The sequence below is a fragment of the Phascolarctos cinereus genome, unplaced genomic scaffold, assembly GCF_003287225.1.
Source record: "Phascolarctos cinereus isolate Bilbo 61053 unplaced genomic scaffold, phaCin_HiC Scaffold_726;HRSCAF=1367, whole genome shotgun sequence".
NCBI classification, from domain to species: domain Eukaryota; kingdom Metazoa; phylum Chordata; class Mammalia; order Diprotodontia; family Phascolarctidae; genus Phascolarctos; species Phascolarctos cinereus.
Window position 1 is genome coordinate 380,867,124 of NW_027556098.1, and position 22,524 is coordinate 380,889,647.

At 42.6% G+C, this 22,524-nt stretch overlaps 1 protein-coding gene across 1 annotated transcript; it reads left to right on the forward strand.

Annotated features, from left to right (window-relative positions):
* Positions 1–1,677: 1,677 nt before the first annotated feature.
* Positions 1,678–15,210, forward strand: LOC110198733 (phospholipase A2 group V-like). The gene is made up of 5 exons (XM_020973190.2): positions 1,678–1,838; positions 13,387–13,436; positions 13,733–13,877; positions 14,295–14,401; positions 14,668–15,210. The coding sequence occupies exons 2-5, from the start codon at positions 13,397–13,399 to the stop codon at positions 14,808–14,810; spliced, it is 435 nt and encodes a 144-aa protein (XP_020828849.1). The 5' UTR covers positions 1,678–1,838; positions 13,387–13,396; the 3' UTR covers positions 14,811–15,210.
* Positions 15,211–22,524: the final 7,314 nt, after the last annotated feature.

Sequence of the window (22,524 nt, forward strand, 5' to 3'; positions counted from 1 at the left end):
TTTGATCATTGCTTTCAGGTAGTCTGATTATTCTTATGTTTTCTTGATACGTTCTCCAGATCAGTTGTTTTTCTTATGAAATGTTTTACATTCTCTTCTATTTTTTCATTCTTTATGTTTTGTTTTATTATTTCTTGATCTCTTATAACTTTGCTGGCTTCCCTTTGCCCAATTCTGATTTTCAAGACGTCATTTTCTTCCTTAAGATTCTGAATCTCTTTTCCTAATTAGTTGACTTTCTTTTCATTATCTTGTTTTTCCCTGGACTGTTGTTTTTGGTTTTTTAGTTGTTTCTCAATCTCTCTCATTTGATTTTTAAAGTCTTTTTCAAGTTCTTCTGTGAATTTTTGGGGGGCAAGTGACCATTTGACATTACTTTATGTACCAAGGTTTCTTTGCTTCACTATCCTCCTCTGAAGACAAACTGTAGTCTTCTCTGTTCCCATAGTAACTCTCTATGGTTGGATTCCTTTTCCTTTGCCTGTGCTTTTTTTTTTTTTTGGTAATAGCTTAATTTTTGTAATCACTTCTAATCCTGGGGATGGGGAATGGTGCCTCTAGCCTCAGATCCTCCTTCAGTTTTCCTCTCTGACCTTGAACCCAAACCAAGACCTCCAGCCTCCTGTTAGGGCCCACAACCAGTGGCATCCCCACCCCACTGCTTCTGCACTCACCAGGGGTGTGCTGGTTCCTTCTCACCCTGGAAGAGTCTCCATAGTACAGTTGAGTCTGGAGTTCCTTGTCAACAGAGGTTCCTTCAATCTTCCCCAGCTCAGACGCCCAGCTCCCCTCACTGTTCCAGGGATAAAAGTTCCTGTAGCTGGAGCTCAGGCAGCCTCCCAAACCAGCTAATCCCAAGGCTTTCTGACCTACTGTTTAAGCAGCCCCTAGCTTGGAGGTATTTACACTTCACAGGGACCAAAATTTATCTTGGGATTTTTCTTCAGATCTTCTCTGATTGTCCCAGAACTGTCCCTGTTCTGCTTCTTCTCTTACTTATTTTTACTACTCTATGTTTGCCCTGAGGTGCTGTTTTATCTCTTTCATGGAGGAAAATCTTGAGAGCTTGGAATTTTCTGACCTATTCCACCATCTTCCCAGAATCCTCTCCTAATAATTTCTTGAAAGATACTGTCCAGGATCTTCTTTTGATCATGGCTTTCAGGTAGTCCAATAATTCTTAAATTATTTCTCCTAGATCTATTTTCCAGATCAGTTGTTTTTCCAATTATCTATTTTACGTTTTCTTCAATTTTTTCATTCTTTTGATTTTGTTTTGACTGATTCTTGATGTCTCATAGAGCCATTAGCTTCCACTTGTCCAATTCTACTTTTTAAGGAATTGTTTTCTTCAGTCAATTTTTGTTCTTCCTTTTCCAAGCTGATGAATCTCTCTTACATACCTCTCATTTCTTTTCCCAACATTTCTTCTACTTCTTTCATGTGACTTTTAAAATCCTTCTTGAGCTTTTCCAAGAAGGCTTTTTGGGCTCGAGACCAGTTCATATTCCCCTTTGAGGTTTCAGATGTAGGAAACTGACAATGTTGTCCTCTTCTGAGTTTGTGTTTTGATATTCCCTGTCCCCATAGTAACTGCTACAGTCAATGTTCATTTTTGCTTCTTGCTTATCTTTTTTGCCCATTTCCTGGCTTTTAAAGTTGCATTCTCCTGCTGGAGCACAGGGGACACTGTCCCAAGCTTCTCATACTAGGGGCCAGGGGCCTGGTCACTGGCTTTGTGTGCTGGGGCTCAGGTGCTGGCAGTTGGAGGCTGTATGCAGCTCACCTGGTGCTGAGCTAGGATCCTACAAGTGGTGTCTGGTGTGTGCTGAGGCCAGGTCAGGTTTTTCTGTTTTTCCCCCAGGGCTGCACTGAAGCACGTGGTGGTTCTCCAAGGTAGAGTCTGCCAGTTCCCCTGGCTATGCTAAAGCAAATAGTGGGGTCCTACTATTGGCATTTGCCTCCTCCACCACACTGATGCTCAGGATCTCCCTCTGGTTTGCTGAGGTGCGGCTTGCTGCTGGCTTACTGGGGTGTTTCTTGTCTTAGAATGTGCTCCCCATTTACCCAAGTGAGATGGACCTTTCTCACCGATCCTTCAAGTTTACTGGGCTAAAAAACTGTTCCACCCAGTCTTTCTGCCGGCTCCACCATTCCAGGACTTGTTCAGGGGTGCTATTTTATGCTTTTTGGATATCAATATGGAAAAGCAACAGTGATGTACTGCTTACTCCACCATCCTGGCTACTGAAAATAATGACTTTATCTATCTTTTAAAAAATAAAATAGCTCCCAGTATAATTCAGAGGGTTTTTTTTAACTTTCAATTTTGTTAATCTTGCCTTTGATTTTCACAATTCCTGTTCTGATGTTAAATTAGGGAATGGGAGATTTGAATCTATGGTTTTCAAAGGTTATTAGGTTTTCATTTTTTGTTTTTTTTTTCTAGTTCTATGCCCAATTTGTTGATCATTCTTTCTCTTTTTTTATAATGAAAGAGTTTAAAGATACAAATGTTCCTCCAAGTACTGTTTTGGCTGCATTCACACATATTTTGGTAAACTGTCTTGTTGTCATTATCTTTAATGAAATTACTGTTTCTATAATTTGTTCTTTGACTCCATCATTCCCCTACGAATTTATGCTATGCCCTTTCATACATACATGTTCAGTATTCATACTGTCTATGTGCATTTTAGCAAAATGTAGTTGGTGCTCCCCCAGCCAGCACCACACAATCCATATGTGTAACCATCAGTTACAGCAAATGGAGAAGTTTTGAATACTGTGGATAAATTCACTTACCTTGGCAATATACTTTCCATGGATGTTTAAATGAATAATGAGTTTGAAGCGTGCATTGCCAGAGCTAGCTCAGCATTTAGGAGGCTCCAAAGGAAAGAGTGGGAGAAAAGAGGTATTAGACTGACTACCAAACTGAATGTCTACAGAGCTGTTGTGTGCCGACTTGTGCCAACTGTTTATTTCCTTCCTATACTTTCTTATTTATCCTTTTTTTGTAGTTGTTCCCTGCCCCATCTTTAACAATATGCTTTTTTCTGACTAATGCTTCCCTTAATTACCCTTTTTTCCCTGCTTTTCCTCTAACCCCATTCATTCCTATTTTCCTGTCAGGTAAGATGTATTTTTGTACCTGACTATGTACTTATGCACTCTTCCCTCCTTTAACCAGCTCAGATGAGAGTGAAGTTCAAGTGTGCCCCCCTCCCACCCCATCCCTGCAACCTCTTTGTTGTATAAACTCCTTCTTGGGCCCCTCATTTATGTAATTTTCCCCATTCTTCCTCTCCCTTCCCTTTTCTCCCAGTCCCTTCCTCTTCCTTACTCATTCCATTCTTCTTTTGAGATCATCCAAACACAATAGAAACACATCCAAGCACTCTGTCTAATTAGACTCCCTCTATGATTCCCAGTGAGAATAGTTGAGATAAATATAGATTAATAGACATATAATTTCCTTATGTAAGAATACAAAGTTTCACTGTGTTTTAATCCCTTAGATTTCTCTCATGCATACCTTTTATACTTCTCTTGACTTCTGTGTTTATATGTTAAATGTTGTATTCAGCCATCATCTTTTCATCAGGAATGCTTGGGAGTCCTCTATTTCTATAAAGATCTATTTTTACCTCTGTAGGATAATACTCAGTTCTGCTGGTTGGGCTATGCTCAGTTGTAAGCCTAGGTCTTTTGCCTTCTGGAATACCATATTCTAACATCCCTTAGACTGGTGACAGCCAAATCTTGCATGATCCTAACTATGGCTCCTCAGTACTTGAATTCTTTCTTCCTGGCTGCTTTATTATTTTTCTTTGACCTAGAAGTTCTGGGTTTGGGCTATAATGATCCTGGGAACTTTCATTTTGGAGTTTCTTTCAGGAGGTGAACAACTAATTCTTTCAGTTCCTACTTTGCTCTCCAGTTCTAAGGTATCTAGGTAGTTTCCTTGTATGATTTCTTGAAATACGATGTCTCGGCTTTTTGGTGTTGTTGTTGTTCATGACTTTGGTCCAATGATTCATAAATTATTTCTCCTCTATTCATTTTCCAGGTCAGTTGTTTTTTTCCTATCAGAGGTTTTATATTTTCTTCTACATTTTAGGATTTTGATTTTATTATTTCTTGATGTCTCTTGGAGACATTAGCTTCTATTTGGCCAATTCTAATTTTCAAGGAGTTATTTTCTTCAGTAAGTTTTAGTACCACTTTTCCCAAGTAGTTGATTCTCTTTTCATAATTTTTTTTCCTGAGTTGTTGCCTCTTTTCCCATTCTTTCCTCTACTTCTCTCAATTGGTTTTTCAATCTGCTTTTAGCTTCTTCTTTAACTCCTCTTTTAATTCTTCTAGTCTTTCTTTGGTACTTATGTCCTATCCGCATTGTTCCTTGAGGCTTGGCTTGTACCTATTTTTGAGTCATTCTGCATTTGTATCTTGAGCTTTCTTGTCACCATAGTAGCCCTTCATGGTCAGGTTGGTTTTGTTTGTTTGCTCATTCTTCCGGACCACTTTTTGAGTTTGGACTCTATACTAGTGCTAGACTCTTATCGCTTCTTGTGGGGGAGGGGGGGTGATATCTGGACTGAGCTTCTGTCTTCTCACATCTTCCTTTCATACCAGTCACAGCTGCAGCTAAAGGCCTGCAGGCCTTCGGTGCCCCCAAAATGGATTGGTTAAGGGGGAAATATATCCACTACCCTCCCAGTATGAGATCTGCAAGCTCTGGACCAGGTTTAGGTCTATTGCCTTCATTCTGGTTGACAGTTTCAATAGACTCCTGCTTAACTTGGCGACTACTGGCCCAGTAGAAGGATCTCCAGTTTCAGAGTGAGTTGGGGCCTCCCTTAGAGTCTGGGACAGAACTCTCTGTTCTGAGGATCAAAACCACCCACTCATATATAATTTCTTTTGGGGGGGGGGTTGTTGGGGTTTTTTTTTTTGGCTAGGCAATGGGGTCAAATGACTTGCCCAGGGTCACACAGCTAGTGAGTGTTGTCTGAAGCCAGATTTGAACTGAGGTACTCCTAACTCCAATGCCAGTGCTCTACCCACTGGGCCACCTAGCTGCCCTTCATATGCCATTTGTTTCTCAAAACTTGTTCCATGCTTCCTGAATGACTGAGCTACCGCTCCTCTCCACCCTGGATCTGTGACCAGGCACTGGGTGGTAGGAGACTGAGCTGCCAGATGGCACCTGTTCCTGAATTCACTGTTTCCTCAGGGATGTCTTTCTGGCACTCTATCTCAGTCCTCTCTTAGTCTCTTAGCATTGGAATGCTCCCCACCATTTCTGTCACACATTCCTGGTCAGGCCTCCTTCCTATAATCCACAGACTTGTTTCCCTAAGCCATCCTGGGCTGGAAAAAATTATTTATTATGACTCCTTCATGGATTTCCTGATCAGAATTCAGTCTGATGCCTTCTCTGCATCATGATTTAGAAGGGGTAAAGGGAGAGCTAGACTCGAATGCTTCTTCTCACTGAGTCACTTCAACCTAGAACATTCTGTGGTTTGAACAGTTTCACAAGCTGAAAAGTCAGAGGACATGCTATGCTGCAATCTAGTGACATTGGCTTCTTTGCTTTTCATTGCTCAAGACATTTCATCTCTATTTTCTTTGGCTGTCTCCCATGGCTGGAATGCTCTGCCTCTTCCCCTCCACCTCCTTGCTTCATTTGAGTCCCAGCTAAAATCCCACCTGTCTGAGGAAGCCTTGTTCTCAATCCTTCCTAATTTTCATGCCTTTTCCCTATTAATTATTTCCAATTTAGCCTGTATATAGCTCATGTGTACATAGTTGTTTGCATGTTGTCCCCACTATTAGACTGAGGTGCTAGAGAGCACGGATTGTTCGGCTCTTTTTTTGCATCTCCAGCACTTAGCACCACATAGTAGAGACTATGTGAATGTTGATTCCATTCTTCTTCCTTCCCCTTCTCCACTCCTCTATTACATGGAAAAAAATTTGGGGAGGCAGGCACATCTGATTCACGGGGAAGACACGTTACCCTGCTACAATGCAAAGATTTATGTCCTCATACATTTTTGTGCAGAGGAGCTAGCAAAATATTGCATTGCCACAGTAGGTGCCAAATAAATGTTAAATGGATGATTCGGTGATATCACACCATATTTTCCAGTTAAAGAAAGGAGGTAATGATAGTTTTAAAAAGCAGATTAAAAAAATAAAAATGCCCTACAAGTGTAAGGAACTGTTCACTGTTTTGCCAATATGAAACAACAAACATGAGGTTAGAGTCAGAGGACCTGGATTGGAGCTCTAGCTCTGGATCTTACTAGCTTTGTGGCCTGACTAGTATTGTGAATTTACTAGGCCTCAATTTCCTCATCCATCAAATGAGACAGAAAAATCTTGGTGCTGCCCATTTCACAAGGCTATTGGAATCAAATGAGATAATGTACATAAGATATTTTCTGAATTGGAAAAGGATACGGAAATGTACCTTAAGGATATTATTCAGCCAATAATGGACCCTAAGGCTCTAGATAGGGACTAAGGTGGCACAGATAAGATGAGAAGTCCCCCAGTATAGCTGTGCTAAAAGCACCGTAACTGGAGTTAGGCAAAATATGGCTTCAAATCTCACTTCCAGCATTTACTCGCTGTGTAACATCTCCCATCTTTGGTTTGCTTCTCTATGAAATGAGGATAATAATACCTATAATACTTAGCTTCCAGGGTGGTGGTGGGAATCCAGTGAGGTCATGCATGAAAAGTACTTTTCAACAATTCAAGTATTATATAAATGTCAGCTATTACTACTATGAGATGTGAGAGTAACCTCATGATCTGTACACTTTCTTATCCACAAAATCTCCCAGTTACTGCACTCACCAGCGCAAAGGAATATGATCCCAATCTCCAATCCTGGATTCTAGCCATTTCCTGGATGAACTCTTCCACATCTTCCAACTGTAACTAATTCTTAACCCCTTCCCCCCCCCCCATTTAGGGAGGGGATACGAGGTGGAAGGTGGAGAATGGTTCTGATATTTCCAGCTAATATGAGGAACATACCTGGCCAGAGACCAAATGACTAGAGTTGACCTCAGATATCCTTTGATGATTGCTCAGAGGATGGTTTCCCAGACCCACCACTGGCTTACCCACAAAAAAGAGAAGATAATAAGGAGATTTTATTGAACCTAATAAATTCCAAGTTAATGTTAATGTTAAATGTTAATACCCTTATTCCCCATGCTCCTGCCCATAGAGGACTGAGCAGTCTCTCTACATGAGGAACAGGAATAAGCTATGTAATCAGTTCCAAAGTGAAAGAACAGCAGACTAGCTGATCAGCTGGAAATGACAACTTGAAAAAGAATTAAAGTTACAAGGCTGGAGATATTTCCTGGAAGATACACAGGATACATAGACATCAGTAGCCCCTAGTCCAGTTCCACTACTCCTAAAGTGGTAAATCCATTCAACACAGTCTTCCACTGAGTCTCAACTTCCTGTACTCTGAGGGAGTGAGGTGAGGTCCACCAACATCAGATGCATGGGATGACATGCAGGACACTGCTACAATGAACTCACCCTATTTCCCTTGTTACAGTTCCTTTTGGTGTCTCCCTGGGAAGACAGAAATCCAAGACAGCAGCATTAGCAAGAATCACTTGCTGCAGGGATGGAGGGTCAGGTTTCTGTGATGAAGCCTTCCCCATTCCCACACACACACAATGAGTCCATTTTAAACCTACATCTGGCATGTGTGCCAATCCTCCAAAACAATGAGAAGTGAAGGGGTTTCTCCTACTTTGGTTCTGGGTAGCCAGATGGGAAATAAATCAACAAAATTTGCTATTTCTAATTAAGAAGATATGAGCTTTTAGCTCAGAAAGGAAGCAATAGTGTCTATCACACATCTATCATCCAAAACAGAAACACATTAAACTTTCTCAATGCCAGCTAAGCAAGGGTGCCAAGAGATCTCTCCCCAGCCTGACGACATGGTCTGCTCCTCCTGAAAGAAACTTCTAACATCTCTAAAAAGGGTGATAAGACAGAGACTGGGGGAAGTTATGTAACTCCGACTCAACTCAGAAGAGGTTGGAGTAGGAGCTAAAGGAGACTGGCCCCTAAAGAATGAAATCTTATTAGAAAAGCAAAGCATAAGCCATGCATTACATGTCTACCACACATAGAGTAAATGGAGTCATGACAAGATATGTGTTTTTCACAGGCCAATAATAAATCTAGTACTCTTTACAAGGACAACATCAGAAGCTGAATTGATCAACTAAGAGGTAAAGACTATGAAAAGAGGAAAATGTGGCCAGCACAATAATAATGGATTGGGAGAACACTGATGTCAAGAAGACAAAGAAGACATTTGGGAGGAATGAGGCAAGAGAAGAGAGAAGGGAACACAGGAGATTATGATAAGAAAGAGGAATTATAGAGTCTGATTTAGTTTTCCCTGCCCTGAGCTAGGGGATGAAGCTAAAGTGGGAAATAACCCACTCCCTCTTCTGGCCCCACCTTTGGAATCTGGTTATTTCCAGTAATATCTAGCCACACCTTCTCTTTTCCCACTGGGGAGTTCCCACTCCCAGTTTAGGGTCTTACTAAATTATTTTTGAGTCACCACCCTAGACCTTCTTCTACAGAGAGATGACTCTGGTTATGCACAGAATGAAGACATGAATCCCAATATGCTAGTCTCATACAAAGACAATAACTTGTTTTTCAGTCTGGAAAAGGAAAACCCCAGCTTCAATTTAGTTCTGCCTTTTAGAAAGTTTATCAAAACATTACCAATAAATCAAAACCAGATCCTAGGCAGAAGAAAGCCTGGTGCTTTCGGGAACTGGGGCTCAAACTCTTGTTCTTTCTTTATGCCAGTTCCTGAACACTGTTCCTCCCTATCACAGCTCCTCCTTATTCACAAATAAGTCAACATACAGATAGACAGGAATTAGAACAATTGGTTTTATTTAGGCAGCAAAAAATTTACTTTAAAAGAAATTAGAAAAATAATTTTGTAGGACAGAATAAACTTTGGAATCAGCTTCTGCCCTACTTAAGTAGAGGGGAAGGAGAAGGAAGGTGTGGCCCTGTTTCACAGTCTAGTACCTATCCCTCCAACTGGAAAGTCATCCATCATCACCATATTCTGGCCCCTGAAAGCAGGGGAAATTTCAACCTAAGGGTCTCAAGCAGTGCCTCCATAGGCTACTGTGGTTCAATGCTCAGACCCCAGCCCCACAGGCTCTGGTCTCCAGTCATGTCCAGTCTCCAGCTCCAGATCCCATTCTGGGTCCCTGCTCCCTTGAAGCACACTGCCTTTGCCACCACTGCCACAACCAGCCTCTCCTGCCTCAGTGCTGAGGCCAAAAACTCCCAGCTTAGTGGAAGCCTTCCCAGCACTAGTGCTTCTGCAACCATGCCCAGCTCAGAGCTATGAGAGTCCTAGTCCTTCGCAGGGTATTATCATCAGGGGATGTGTACAGCCACTCCTCTACTTTCTTCTGAGAAATTGTAAGTTAGACTGGGCACTGGTTAAACATGCCTAGCTCTCCTGAAATATGCTGACCCATCTGCCATTATACATGAGTTAGCTTATGGTAACTGTAATCCTCATCAAAATATAGTTCTATCTACCTAAACTTGAACTTGTAGAGGGCCCAGGTTAGCCTGCAGTGTTATTTCAAGCTAGATGTTGTGTCTTTACAGCTCAAGTCCTAATAGCTAACATTTATATAGTGTGTGTGTGTGTGTGTGTGTGTGTGTGTGTGTGTATATATATATATATATATATATACATATATATATATATACATATATATATATATATATATATATATATATATATACACACACATAGATATATACACTGTATTATATAGTATTAGTTTGCAAAGATATCTCACTTGATCCTGACAACAACCCTGGGAGGTAGGTGCCTTTATTATTCTCATTTTACACATAAGGGAACAGAGAAAAGGGTAACTGGCCCAGGGTCACATAATTATTAATTGTCTGTGTTTTATTAAAACAAAGAGACTCAATTTTCTGACCAGCCTTCAATTTTGTGACTATAAGTTTCATTTTAAACATTGTCGTCTTGGAGTCTCATGTCCTTCAAACGTGTTCTACAAAAAATCCCACTCATAAGACATCAGTGCATGCCCCAATCTAATCACAGCTTGGATGATGCATTCCTGGTCTCCTGTTGTGCTATGTAAAAATCGTATAAAATCAAAGAACCATGATCCTCTGGGTTCTTCTGCTAACCGAGAGTCTTGGACCCAATTTGTTTCTGCAATCACCTCCCTTACTAAATAAATTGTCTGGATGTGACTCAGTATCTTTATTTTCTAAAACAGTTTGGATTTGAACTCAGATCTTGCTGACTCCAGGTCCAATTATCTATCCATTGCATCACCTCACTACCACTGGATTTGGTCTTCTTCCATTATTTAAATGGATAGTTGGGGTATGGTGCACAGCATGTTTGTCCCTTGAAATGTCAATGTTTGAACCACTGTATGGTTCAGTCTTTGCTTGACTTGCATGGCACTGGGCTTGACAGTCTCTGCCGAGTTAAAATCATCAGGGACTCTGACCACTTCACCTATAGGCAATGAGTTCTTACGCTCCATTGTCTTTGCAGGGCCCCCTCTAATACTGGGGGCTATCTTGTCTGCAGGCTCTCTACAACTAAGCATCAAGAACCTTTCCATCAATCTGCAAACTTGGGTTTCTATGAACACCAAGCGAACCTATCCCTTTGTTGAAGGTCTTGACAATGAATTCAGACATCATACTAATTATTTATTATTAATTTTATAATTTATTTATTTAATTAATTTAATTAATTAAACATTCTAATTGGCATCCTAAGTCGTAAGTTCTTTTAGTTTCTATCTTAGCCAACAGTTATACCGATTGTGAGTATCTGCCAGTTCTCCATCCTCAGGGACTCCAAAATTCAAGTTAATAGATGGGTCAAGACAGCTAGGTACAGTAGTAGATAGACTTGGGAGTCAAAAAGATCTGAGTTCAAATCCTACATCAGACACTGGCTATGTACAAGTCATTCAACCTCTCTGCACCCCAGTTTTCTCATCTATAAATCAGGAATAGTAATAGCACCAACGTTCAAAAGTTGTTGTGAAGATCAATTGAGCATTATAAAGCACTTGCATGTAATATGTAAAGCACTTTACAAACCTTAAAGAGTTATATAAACCCTAGTTTAGATAAGTCATGCAGAAAGTCTTTTTTTTTTAAGGTAAACTACGGAAGTGAATTGAAATTTCTGGAGAAACTAAAGCTAAAAAGACTTATGGTGTCTTCTAAATAGAACAGCAAAGAAAAAAAAATCTTTCTCTGTACCACACGAAACTTTTACAAAAATTGACCATGTACTAGGGCACAGAAATATTGAAAATAAATGTTAAAAGGAAAAAATAGTCAATTCATCCTTTACACACTACAACGTAATAAGAGTAGAAATTGGTTCAGGGACCATATACCAAAGATGCAGACGCAAATGGAGACAACAATGAAATCTTAAGTAATGAGTGGGTCAAAGAAGAAATTATTATTGTTCAATCATTTTTCAGCCATGTCCAACTCCTCATGACCCCATCTGGATATTCTTGGCAAGGATACTAGAGTGATTTGCCATTTGATATAGTTCTAAAAGTTCTTGTTGTTGTTCAATTGTTTTAGATGTGTCCAACTCTTCATGACCCCATTTAGGTTTTTCTTGGCAAAGATACTAGAGTAATTTGCTATTTCCTTCTGCAGCTCATTTTGCACATAAGGAAACTAAAGTACTCCTTCTGTCCACTCTCACAGCCACCACCCTAATTGAGAGCTTCCTCATCTCTGAACAGGACAATTGCAGTAGCCTCCTCATCGGTCACCCTGCCTCATCTCTGCTCTGTCTAATTTGTCCTCCATGAAACTCCCAAAGTGATGTTTCTAAAGCACAGTCTAACCAAATTACTTCCCTACTCAATAAACTTCAGTGGTTCCCTATTGACAACACCTTTAACACATTTAACACAAATGTCCAGGATCTTTATCTCATCCTTTTTCTAAACTCTGTTTTTTGCCTTACCCTTCTGCCTCTTTCTCTGCTGTTCTCTCTGCCCCCCACCCAACTATAACCAAAACAAATCATATATGGTTCTGTACAGAGTGCACACTTGGCTGCAGTGCTGAATGAGTGAAAGTGTCTTTGTTATAAGTAAGTAGTCTGGTAAATGTTTACAGAGTTGTCAGTGGCCACAATCCAAACTCTGAGGCAGAACACAGCATGCTAAGTTGGAAGGTGAGTGTGGCCCCTAACCATCCCTGGGACACAAAGTCCCTGAATTTAACCCAACCAAGTGTCAGCACTCAGCCTGTCACCTATAATGCCATCAAAAGAGGCTACCACCCCTCTGGGTGGAGCATCTTGTGAACTCCCAGAGCAGACTCTGGCTCTACCCTTTCTTGCAATGTGTATTGGGCAGGTTTCCGGGAATTCCTACCCCAGGGGGTGGCAACTCTCAGCCCCCTTAGAGTCCTCCTGGATCTATATATGGAGCTTCTCAGCCTTGAGGACCATTTAGGCTCAAGAACCCTACAGTGGACAAATTGAACCAAAAAACAGCTGAAGGCATCTGGAGCCCCAAAGACCAGATTACCTTTAGCAAAGACAGAGAGTATGTGTCTGTGTTTCTGTGATTCTCTATTAGTTGGTATGTTTAGAGTGTGAAGTATTTCTTGACCTGGTGTCTATGAATTCGTAATTTTAAAATATTTTGATAACTGTTTTAATATGACTTCCTTTAGAATCCTACGTATTTTATTTTATGCATCAAAAAACATGATTCTGAGAATGGGTCCATAAGTTTCACCAGACTGCCAAAAGGGTCCAGGACATAAAAAAGGTTAAGAACCCCTTATTTAAAGGGTCTGAGTACATTTCTCTGTGCCAGTAATATTCTGTATGCATTGATTTGTCTCTACATTTCAGTGGCCACGAGTATTTAATGTCTGTGAATTGAGGTAGTCTGAGTGCTTGTTTCTGTACCTGAATTACAATACGTGTTTGTTTAGAGGACATAAATTGTGCATTTGTGTAACCAATACAGGGATGGGGGCTGACGGGAGGGGTGAGGTGACTGGGTAATATGCTTCTGTGCCAATAGAAATTTCATACAAGGATCTCCTGATCAGGTAAAGGTTGCAATATATGGTTCCTGTGGTCCCTACCAATAAAAGTAAGGACCTATTCTCCCCTCCCAGATGGCAGGTTGGCCTGACTGCCCCAGGGATAAAGCAGGAATGTGAGGACCTCACCTGAGGAGATAGACATCAGGTTTATACTTTCTCCTACAGGGGCTTCAAAATGAAGACCATCTTTCTGCTAGCTGTACTAATGGCCTGTGGTAAGAAGTGACCACATGACTGACCTCTTCCCAGGAATCAGCCCCAGGAGGGACTGCATATAAGTGCCTCCCCAACATCTCTTGGACTCCCTAGCACTCCCCATTCCTTGAACCTTGCAAATCCCAATTTAATTCTTCACCACCTCTTCTTAGAGGCTGGAAGGAAAATAGGGAGGACAAAAGAGGACAAGATTCTCCCTCAGATGAAGGGTGGGAAGGACAGACTAAAGCAGTAGTGGAGAGAGAAGCCAGAAGGGTGGCCACATCTGACTGGGGACCACTGGTCTTTCTTGCAGGCTTACCTGAGGTACGAGGGGGCTTGAAGGAATTGAACAGCATGATTGGGAAGCTCACAGGGAAGAAAGCATTGACTGACTATGGCTTCTATGGGTGCCACTGTGGCTGGGGAGGCAAAGGAACCCCCAAGGATGCTACTGACAGGTAAGCTGCTGTTCCCCAGACCTGCCAGGGTGGTTACCTTAGCTTCCTTGAGAATCACTACAAGCAGCACTGACATGAGACACAAATTAATGGGAAGGGCACAAGGCCGGGGCACCAAAAAAATGCACTTCAAGGGCAAAATTATAGAGTGTTTTTCTCTAGCACTTCTTGGAGTCTTTCTATAGATGTCTTGTAGTCCTTCAGAAGAGGTAACAGGGAGGACTGGGACCAGGTAAGTTTTCAGAATCAGAGACTCTCTATTAATAGAACTAGATTTGGCATTAAAAATTACCGTAGAGACCATGTAGTCCAATCCCCGCATTTACAGATGAGAAAACTCTCTGAGTGTCCTATTCGCTGACCACCTGCTTCCCAATAGGAGAGAGGGACAGCACTCAGCAGGGCTCCTCTCTTTAGGTGCTGTTTGGCCCATGACTGCTGCTATTCAAAGCTGGTGAAGAAAGGCTGCAAGCTCAAAACACAGGCCTACAATTTCAAATACAAGAGTGGATCCATCACCTGCGGTGAGATAGCACATTACAGTCAGGCATCACTGAGCACTCCAGATGTGCAGCACCCTAAAATGGTGTCAGGAAGGCCACCACTCCCAACTCCCTGAAAACAAAGGCTTGCACTCTCCCCTCATACAAGGGGCTTCCCGTGGGGAAAGGACTGTGTTTTCATCAAAGAACCCAGTAAAGGGGCTCAGCTTGGTGGGGCAGCATGAAGGGTGTCAACAGTAGGGAAAATTATCAACCCTCTCGACTCATTCATTTCTCTGAACTCACAGGGTCTGGGAACTACTGTCAGAAGCAACTTTGTGCATGTGATCGAACAGTTGCCTACTGTATGAAGAAAAACCAGAAGAGTTACAAAGTGAAATATCGCAACTACCCCAATTTCCTGTGTAAAGGGAATAAACCTAAATGCTGAATGCTTCTTTTCCCCTTCCTCAGCAAGAATTAACAAGAAGGCCTCGAAACTGCAATTCCAAAGCCATCACTCCCCAATCCACAGCATTTTGCATTTCCTTTTCTACATAGTATTGCTTTGACATCAGCATTCAGATGAATTGATGCAATCAATCAACAAACCTTTATTAATTGCTTGCTCTGGGCCAAGCATCTAATGTAATTCCCAACCTCAGCTGCAGAGGGCTGATGATGAAACTTTCCTCCCTTCTCTCAGGAGAGAGGTGGAATCCACGCTTGTTGTCTGGTGTTGTTGGGACGTTTGGTTTGATTTGTTTTACACTTAGTCTTTCTTACGAGGAGAAGGGTAGTTATTAGGAAGTGATATGAAAAAACCTATCAATAAAATGTTCAGTTTGGGATTTTGTTTTGTTTTTTTATTTTCATCAGTCCTGTGCTGTTGGCATGAAGGAAATTTGTCTTTATGGGTCAAATAAGATGGGGAAGAGAGGGAGGAAAGGAACACAGGGGAAAGAAACGTGGTTCTGCCCTCTCCTACCAACAGACCCAGCTCCCTCCAAATTGTCATCATTCCTCTGAAAGGCTCAGACACACAAAATCTCAGAGCTGAACGTAGGTTTTGATAGTACAAGCCTGCCTAGAGAAGAAGCTTCTGTCTCAGAGCTACTTCTGCCTTCCTCACAGTAGGTGTTAAATGAGTGCTTGTCAAATCACTGAATCTAATAACCCAAGTGCTGACAGGGGGAGGGGGGGTAGCAGGCCAAAGACTCTTCCCCAACCCCCTCCCCCTGCTTCCAGCTGGGCTGACTCACCTTCCCTGTGGGCTGTCTCTAGGATCCCCGCTGTCATGAGCACCTCGGGCTCCACATGTCTCTAAGCTACCTGCTACAAGGGGGAACACCAGTGCAGTATCAGCCAGAATCACACACGTTTTAGAAGGCCAAGCCTTTTCAGCCAAATACTTGTGCAGTGCATTCCAAATACAGTGGTATCATTGCTGAGGAAAACTATACCATCAATCCTATCTAGAACTTGGTGTTGGGGAAACTGCCAGAGACTTAGGGAGGTCAAATGATCAGCAGGCAATAAAGACGAGATTTGAATCCAGGTCTCCCTGGACTCCAGCTCCAGTGCTCTAATCCACTATGGCAGGAGGTTACAAAATCTGAAATGAGCAGCCGGGGACTACCCATACCCAAGTCTATTTTAATCCCTTCCTTTCCTTTGCATAGTTGATTCACTTCAATAAACATTTATTAAGGGCCTACTCTGTGCCAATCACTGTGCTAGGCACTGTGGATGCAAAAAAGGAAAAGAACCCTTGCTCTCAAGGAGCATACAGTCTAATGGTGGAAGATAAGACACAAAGCATAGATTGTGCCACTATAAACACAGAGCTAGAAAAGACCTCACACACAGTCCATCTAGTGTGGTGTGATGCAGTGAAAAGAACCCTGGCTCTGGAGCCTCAGGATCTGGGTTCAAATCTCATCTCTGATACTGAACTAGCTCTCTGTGTGGGCGAATGTAAATCACTGGTCCTCTCTGGACCACAGGCTTCTCATTTGTAACACAAGAGCATTGGGCTTGTTAACCTGTAAGTTCCCTCCAGCTCTAATTTTGTGATCCTTCATTTTACATGTGAGGAAACTGAGGGCTAATGAGGCATAATAACTTGACTAAGGTTAGGCAGGTAATACCTATGTGGGCAGTGGAGAGAGAACTGGACTTGGAGTGAGAAAGACCTGAGTTCCAATCTTGCCTCACATGCTTATTGTGTAATCCTAGGCAATTCACTTAATCTGTCTACCTCAGTTTTCTCATTTATAAAATAGGGAAAATGGAAGCATCATCCCCCCCAGAGCTTTTTTAAGGATGAAATGAATTGCAGTAATAGCAGTAGGAGCAGGAGGAGGAGGAGCAGTGGCAGTGGTGGTAGTAGTTGTAGTAGGAGGAAGAGAAGAAAAAGGAGGAGGAAGAGAAAAAAGAGGTAGTGGGTGGTGGTAGTGGTAGTAGCAGCCGCAGCAGTAGTAGTAGTAATAGTATTAATAATGTTAGTAGTAGCATTAGGAGAAGGAGGAAGAGGAAAATAAGACAGTTGGTGGTACTAGTGGTGGTATTAGTTGTAGTAGTAATAATAGTAGTAGTACTACTAGTAGTAGCATTGGTACCAGTAAAGTAGCAAAGATGAGATTCAAACTGTTTTTCTGACTCCAAATCCAGTACTTTTCCCCACACATGCCTCTCATAGTCTTGTGTTGACCTGATGCCAACATGCACGTGCCAAACATGTTTCTCTTAATCACCTTTTAATGCAGCATTTGAGTTCAGTTTCAAAGGATGGCCCCTCTATCCATACCAGAGAGGGATTCAACAGGCAAAGAGAAGGAAGGACATTCTGGGCATAGAGAATGTCATGAGTAAAGGAGCGGAGATGGGAAAATACAGGCCATGTTTCAGGGGACAGTGAGTTGTCCGGTTTGGCTGCAGCACAAAAGGGATTCACATGAGACAAGACTGGCAAAGTAGGATAGTGATGGATTCCAGGTCTTGACTGTCTGAGATAAATATCTGAACTAAGAAAACCTGGAGGTTTTTAATAGAAGAGCAACATGAGCAAATCAAGGAAGGAGGAAGATAATTCTGGCATCAGGTAAAGGAGGACTTAGAAGGGGTAGGGGTAGAAAGAGAGGACACCCAGTGCAATGGACCTCTGGTACAAAAGACAGACAAGCCATGAAATGCAGTGTACCATTTTTATAATCCAGAAAACTTGGGTTCAAATCCTACCCCTGGCACTAACTAGCTTTGTGATCATGGGCAAGTCATAGAATCTTGCTGAGCCTTCCAGCTCCCACTAGTATGACCAGGTAGGGAAGCTAGGGAGTGACTGGCTATTCCTCCTCTCAGAGTTCTAGACATAAGCCTGAGGTCTTGAGGAAGCTGTTTCTGTAACTCCCAAGCCCCTACCAGTGGGCTTCCAAAGTATCAGTTAATGTGAATTAGCCAGCCAGATATCATTAGCTTTTAGAAATAGGTATTTACTAAGGTGGTGTATAGGGTATTAAAAGAGGACTAGCTCCTTTGATGTGAGGGCCGCTGAGCCATTGTCAGGGCTGCTCATCCACCTTTGGTGCCCATATTTCACCCAATTCTCATCTGTGACTCCAAGAAGCTGCAGCATGTGCAATGGCCACAGCCCAAAAAAACCATCCAGGCAGATGGGCTAAACCAGGTTGAGGGTAACTGACAGGTCTCAAACCCATCAGCCAGTTGGGGGGGTTCTACACCAAGCATATGAGGACTTCCTCCAGCTAAATGGGTGGATGAAAACAATTTGTTCCAACAACCACGAAGGAAGCTGAAGCAGGTCCTATGGAGTGTTTAGAGCTCAATCAAATATCGAAGACTCCAAGGTCATCCACTGCATCCTGAGCCATCACCAGGCATCTCGATTTTTTTTTCTGCCACTGGACTTTGATGACTCTGGAAGAGAGAGTGAGGCTGACAACTCTGTGCACCTCTGTCTCCCTTAAATCCAACTCACATGTAAGTCAAGACATCACCCCATGACCTTACTGGCCCTCTTTAAAAATGAAAGACGAACAACAATCACCTTTTGTGACTGGTAACACATTTGGTCTAAAAATTCCATTTCTCTTGTTAATGAAGCTTCCCAGACATGAGGTGGTAGACAATAAGAAGGGTGGACACTGTGCACAGATTGGAGGAAAGGACAGGTTCTCTTGTTAAATACGTTCTGAACACCAAACTAAGATGAATGAAGGCTATTCCTTATGAAAACCTTTTTTAAAAGTACGCGCTCTCTGTTCGTGAAATTGAGACTACCCTAGAAAATCCAGGACATCCTCCACTAAAATCTCCCAATGACTCCTTGATGTGGTGCAGAGGTGGGTCTGGGCATTTGAGACCCTACCAGGTAGGCTTCAAGCTCAGACCACCAACGACAGGTATGTGTTTTATCTGAAGATTAGCCTAATTAAGGAGAGAGGTCCATGTCCCCCATCTTCAAAATACCCTCATTTTTATCCATCTATCTCCAGTAACTATTATTTCATCTCTTTCTTTCCTTTTGTGTTTAAACTACTTGAAGAGGCCACAATAGGTGCCTCCACTTCCTTTCCTCTCACTCTCTTCTGGACTTTCTACAATCCAGCTTCTGACTTTATGACTTGATCAAAACTACTCTCACCAAAATTACCAGTGATCTCTTAGTTGTCAGATCCAATGGCCCCTTCTCATTCCTCATCCTTCTTGACCTCTCTGCTGCCTCTGACACTGTTAATGGTCCTCTTCTCTTTGGTGTTTGTTGTCCTTCATTCTCAAAGAGGCCCAAAATGTTAGAGTCAAGTTACAGTGCATCCAACTGATCAGACCAATGCAAGCTCAGGCTGCTCTACCACAGGTCAGGCACAAATAGTGCATGTGAACATTTGGGGTGGAACCTCTAAATTGGTGCATATCACATTTCTTTTGAGCTACTTTAATTCTGCTTTGCTCATGGAGGACTGCAACTTCTCTAATGAGGGCTGTTCCTATGCAAGTATCTCCCATGTCGCCCAATCAATTCCAAAGTCCTTAAGAGAGACCATGAGAGTGTCCTTGTATTACTTTTTCTGCCCACCATGTGAGCACTTACCCTGTGTGAGTTCTCCACAAAATAGTCTTTTTAACAAGTGTACTTTTTGCATTTGAACAACATGGCCAGTCCATCAGAGTTGTGCTCTCTGAAGCAGAGTTGAATGCTTGGCAATTTAGTTCAAGAAAGGACCTCAGTGTCTGGTACCTTATCCTGCCAGATGATCTCCAGAAGCTTCCTAAGACAATTCAAATAGAAGTGATTCAGTTTCCTGGCATGGTGCTGGTAGACTGTCCAGGTTTCATAGACATACAACAATGAAGTCAGCACAACAGCTCTGTAGACCTTCAGTGTGGCAGTCAGTCTAATACTTCTTCTATCCCACACTTACCTTCAGAGCCTCCCAAACACTGAGCTAACTGTGGCAATGCATGTGTCTACCTGTTATCAATGTGTACATCTCCAGAAAGTATACTGCTGGGACAGCTAGGTGGTACAGTGGATAGAGCACTGGCCCTGGAGTCAGCAGACCTGAGTTCAAATACAGCTTCAGACACCTGACATTTGCTAACTGTGTGACCCTGGGCAAGTCACTTACCCTCATTGCCTAGCCAAAAAAAAGTCTACTGCCAGGGTAAGTGATCTTATCCAAAGCATTCAAAACTTCTTCATTTGCTATAACATCCACACATGGATGGTGTGGTGCTGGCTGATGGAGCACCTGTGTTTTCTTGGTGTTCATCATCAGACCAAAATTAGCACAAGCAGCAGAAAATTGATCTATACTGTATTGCATCTCAGTTTCAGAGCTCCATTGAGTGCACAATTATCTGCAAACAAAAAAAATCATGCACCAATACTCCCTTCACTTTGATCATGGCTTGTAGCCTTTTCAAGTGGAAGAATTTACCATCAGTTAGGTAGGTGACCTTGATGCTGAATTTGTCCTCATTAAAGGCATCTGACAACTTGGGTGAAAACATCATGCTAAAAAGCACGGGAGCCTGAGGCCATGATTCCATCAATTGGCCTTTCTTTTGGCTACACCCAATCCCCCAATTCTATTATCCTTGACCTAGCCTGGCCCTTCATTGTCTTGCCTCCCTATGGTCCCAGGCCACTTCCCACCCTTGGTCCTACCTAGGCTCCATTTCCCTGGAATTCTATTACATCATAGACTACTTGGCCACTCCTAGATCCCTCCCACAGTCTTTCTGTATGTAAGGTCCATCTCATCTCCATTAAGATGCTCTGATTCTTAAAATCTAGACACAGCTCAGATTCTTTTTTTGTTTTGTTTTGTTTTGGTAAGACAGTGGGGTTAAGTGACTTGCCCAGGGTCACACAGCTAGTAAGTGTTATGTGTCTGTGGCCGGATTTGAACTCAGGTCCTCCTGAATCCAGGGCCGGTGCTCTATCCACTGCACCACCTAACTGCCCCCGTCACAGCTCAGATTCTTAAAATCTAGCCAATAGCTTACTAATGTTTGGACTCCTTAAGAGTCTGCTCAATATCTTGGATGGATGTACTAATAAACCTTGCCTTTGGCTGAAAAATATAAAAATAAATAAAAAGCACAGGAGCAAGCACAGTCTTGCTTCACTCCATTGGTGACTAAGAACTCTCGAGAACATTGTCCATTATCCAGAACCTGGGCAAGCAGGCCACAGTGAAATTGACATTCAATGCTGACGACCTTCTCCAGGCAACCAAATTTTGACATCATTTTCCATAAGCCCTCACTGCTGACAGCATCAAAGGCCTTGATCAGATCTACACATGTTATGTACAGACCTCTGTTCTGCTCTTGGAACTTCTCCTGCAATTGCCAGGCAGCAAACACCATATTTACTGTTCCTCAACTCTTTCTGAGGCCACACTGGCTCTCAGGTAGATGACCATCTTCCAGGTGAAGGATCAGCCTACTAAGGAAGACTCTGGCAAGAATCTTGCCAGCAATGACTAAGAAAGAGACCCCTCTGTGATTGTCACAGGACAACCAATTCCCTTTACCTTTATAGAGATGGACACTGGAGGCATTCTTGAACTCCTGGGGGATAACATCCTCTTGCCATATAACTCAGAAAGTTTCAGTCAGCATTTGTATGAGCAATAGAACCCCCACTTTGTAAATCTCACCTGGAATAGAATCAGCACCAGGTGCTTACAATCACGCAGTCTATTAAATGCCAATGTTTGCTGCAAGGGTGCATCCATGAAGTTTTGTTGCATTAGGTAAATGGAAGACAGGGTTGGTGATGAGAAGGTCATGAGATGCACAAGTCTTCAGAAGTAAGAGACCATTGCTGTTGCTATTTCCAACTCCATTCCTCCCAAGCACTCCCTGCCATGTCTGGTAGTCTGAGCCTATTCTAGCACTAAAGTTACCCAGAATTACAAGCTTGTCCTCTTTTGGCACAAGAGTCTCCAGGTCTTCATAAAATTTTTCTTTGACTTCATCAGGGTTTGTCATGGTGATGTTGTACCGAGAAATCAGCGAGCAAGACCCAGACGTAATTTAAAATGTGGATTTATTAGTGCGCAGCTGCAAGGGGTATGCATATCCAAATCAAGCAGCCCCAATCAGGGGTCGAGCTAGGGTTTATATGGAAAAGAGCATGGGAAAGAAATGCCAGGAACACTGATGAGGTAATCCAAAGGTGCAGGTGTCTTTGGGGGCTATGGATGGGAAAGTACAGGGAGTATACCGGACGGGGAGGGGGATGGATCTTTGGAGTCTGGCAGGAGGAAGAGTCCTTGGGCTGGCCAAGGACACCCCTCTCCCTCTGTCTTGATGAGAAATGCTCTGCAACAAGCGAAAGCTTTCTCACAAGACAGGAACTTACTAAGGAATTGGGAGGCTTCCAAAGACATGATCTGAGGGCTGGGGCCTGAGCAGCCCAGCTCTGTGTAGCTGTACCAGGGAGAGAGATAAGGGTCGTGCTGAGGGCCCATGCATGAATAACTGCTAGGCACAGTGTCCTTGGGCTGGGGAGTCGTTGTCAGAGACAGTGTTTCTGAGACTAGGGAGAAATTGGGGCACAAGTACAAGCACCGAGCACCCCATCATTACAGGTCAGAGATCACACAAACCAGACCGGGTGTCCTGGTCTC

Excerpts from the sequence above, each read along its gene's own strand:
- LOC110198733 (XM_020973190.2), top strand. The coding sequence starts at position 13,397 with ATGAAGACCATCTTTCTGCTAGCTGTACTAATGGCCTGTG. Across the intron at positions 13,878-14,294 it reads CCCAAGGATGCTACTGACAG|GTGCTGTTTGGCCCATGACT; the intron begins GTAAGCTGCTGT and ends TCCTCTCTTTAG. Across the intron at positions 14,402-14,667 it reads GAGTGGATCCATCACCTGCG|GGTCTGGGAACTACTGTCAG; the intron begins GTGAGATAGCAC and ends CTGAACTCACAG.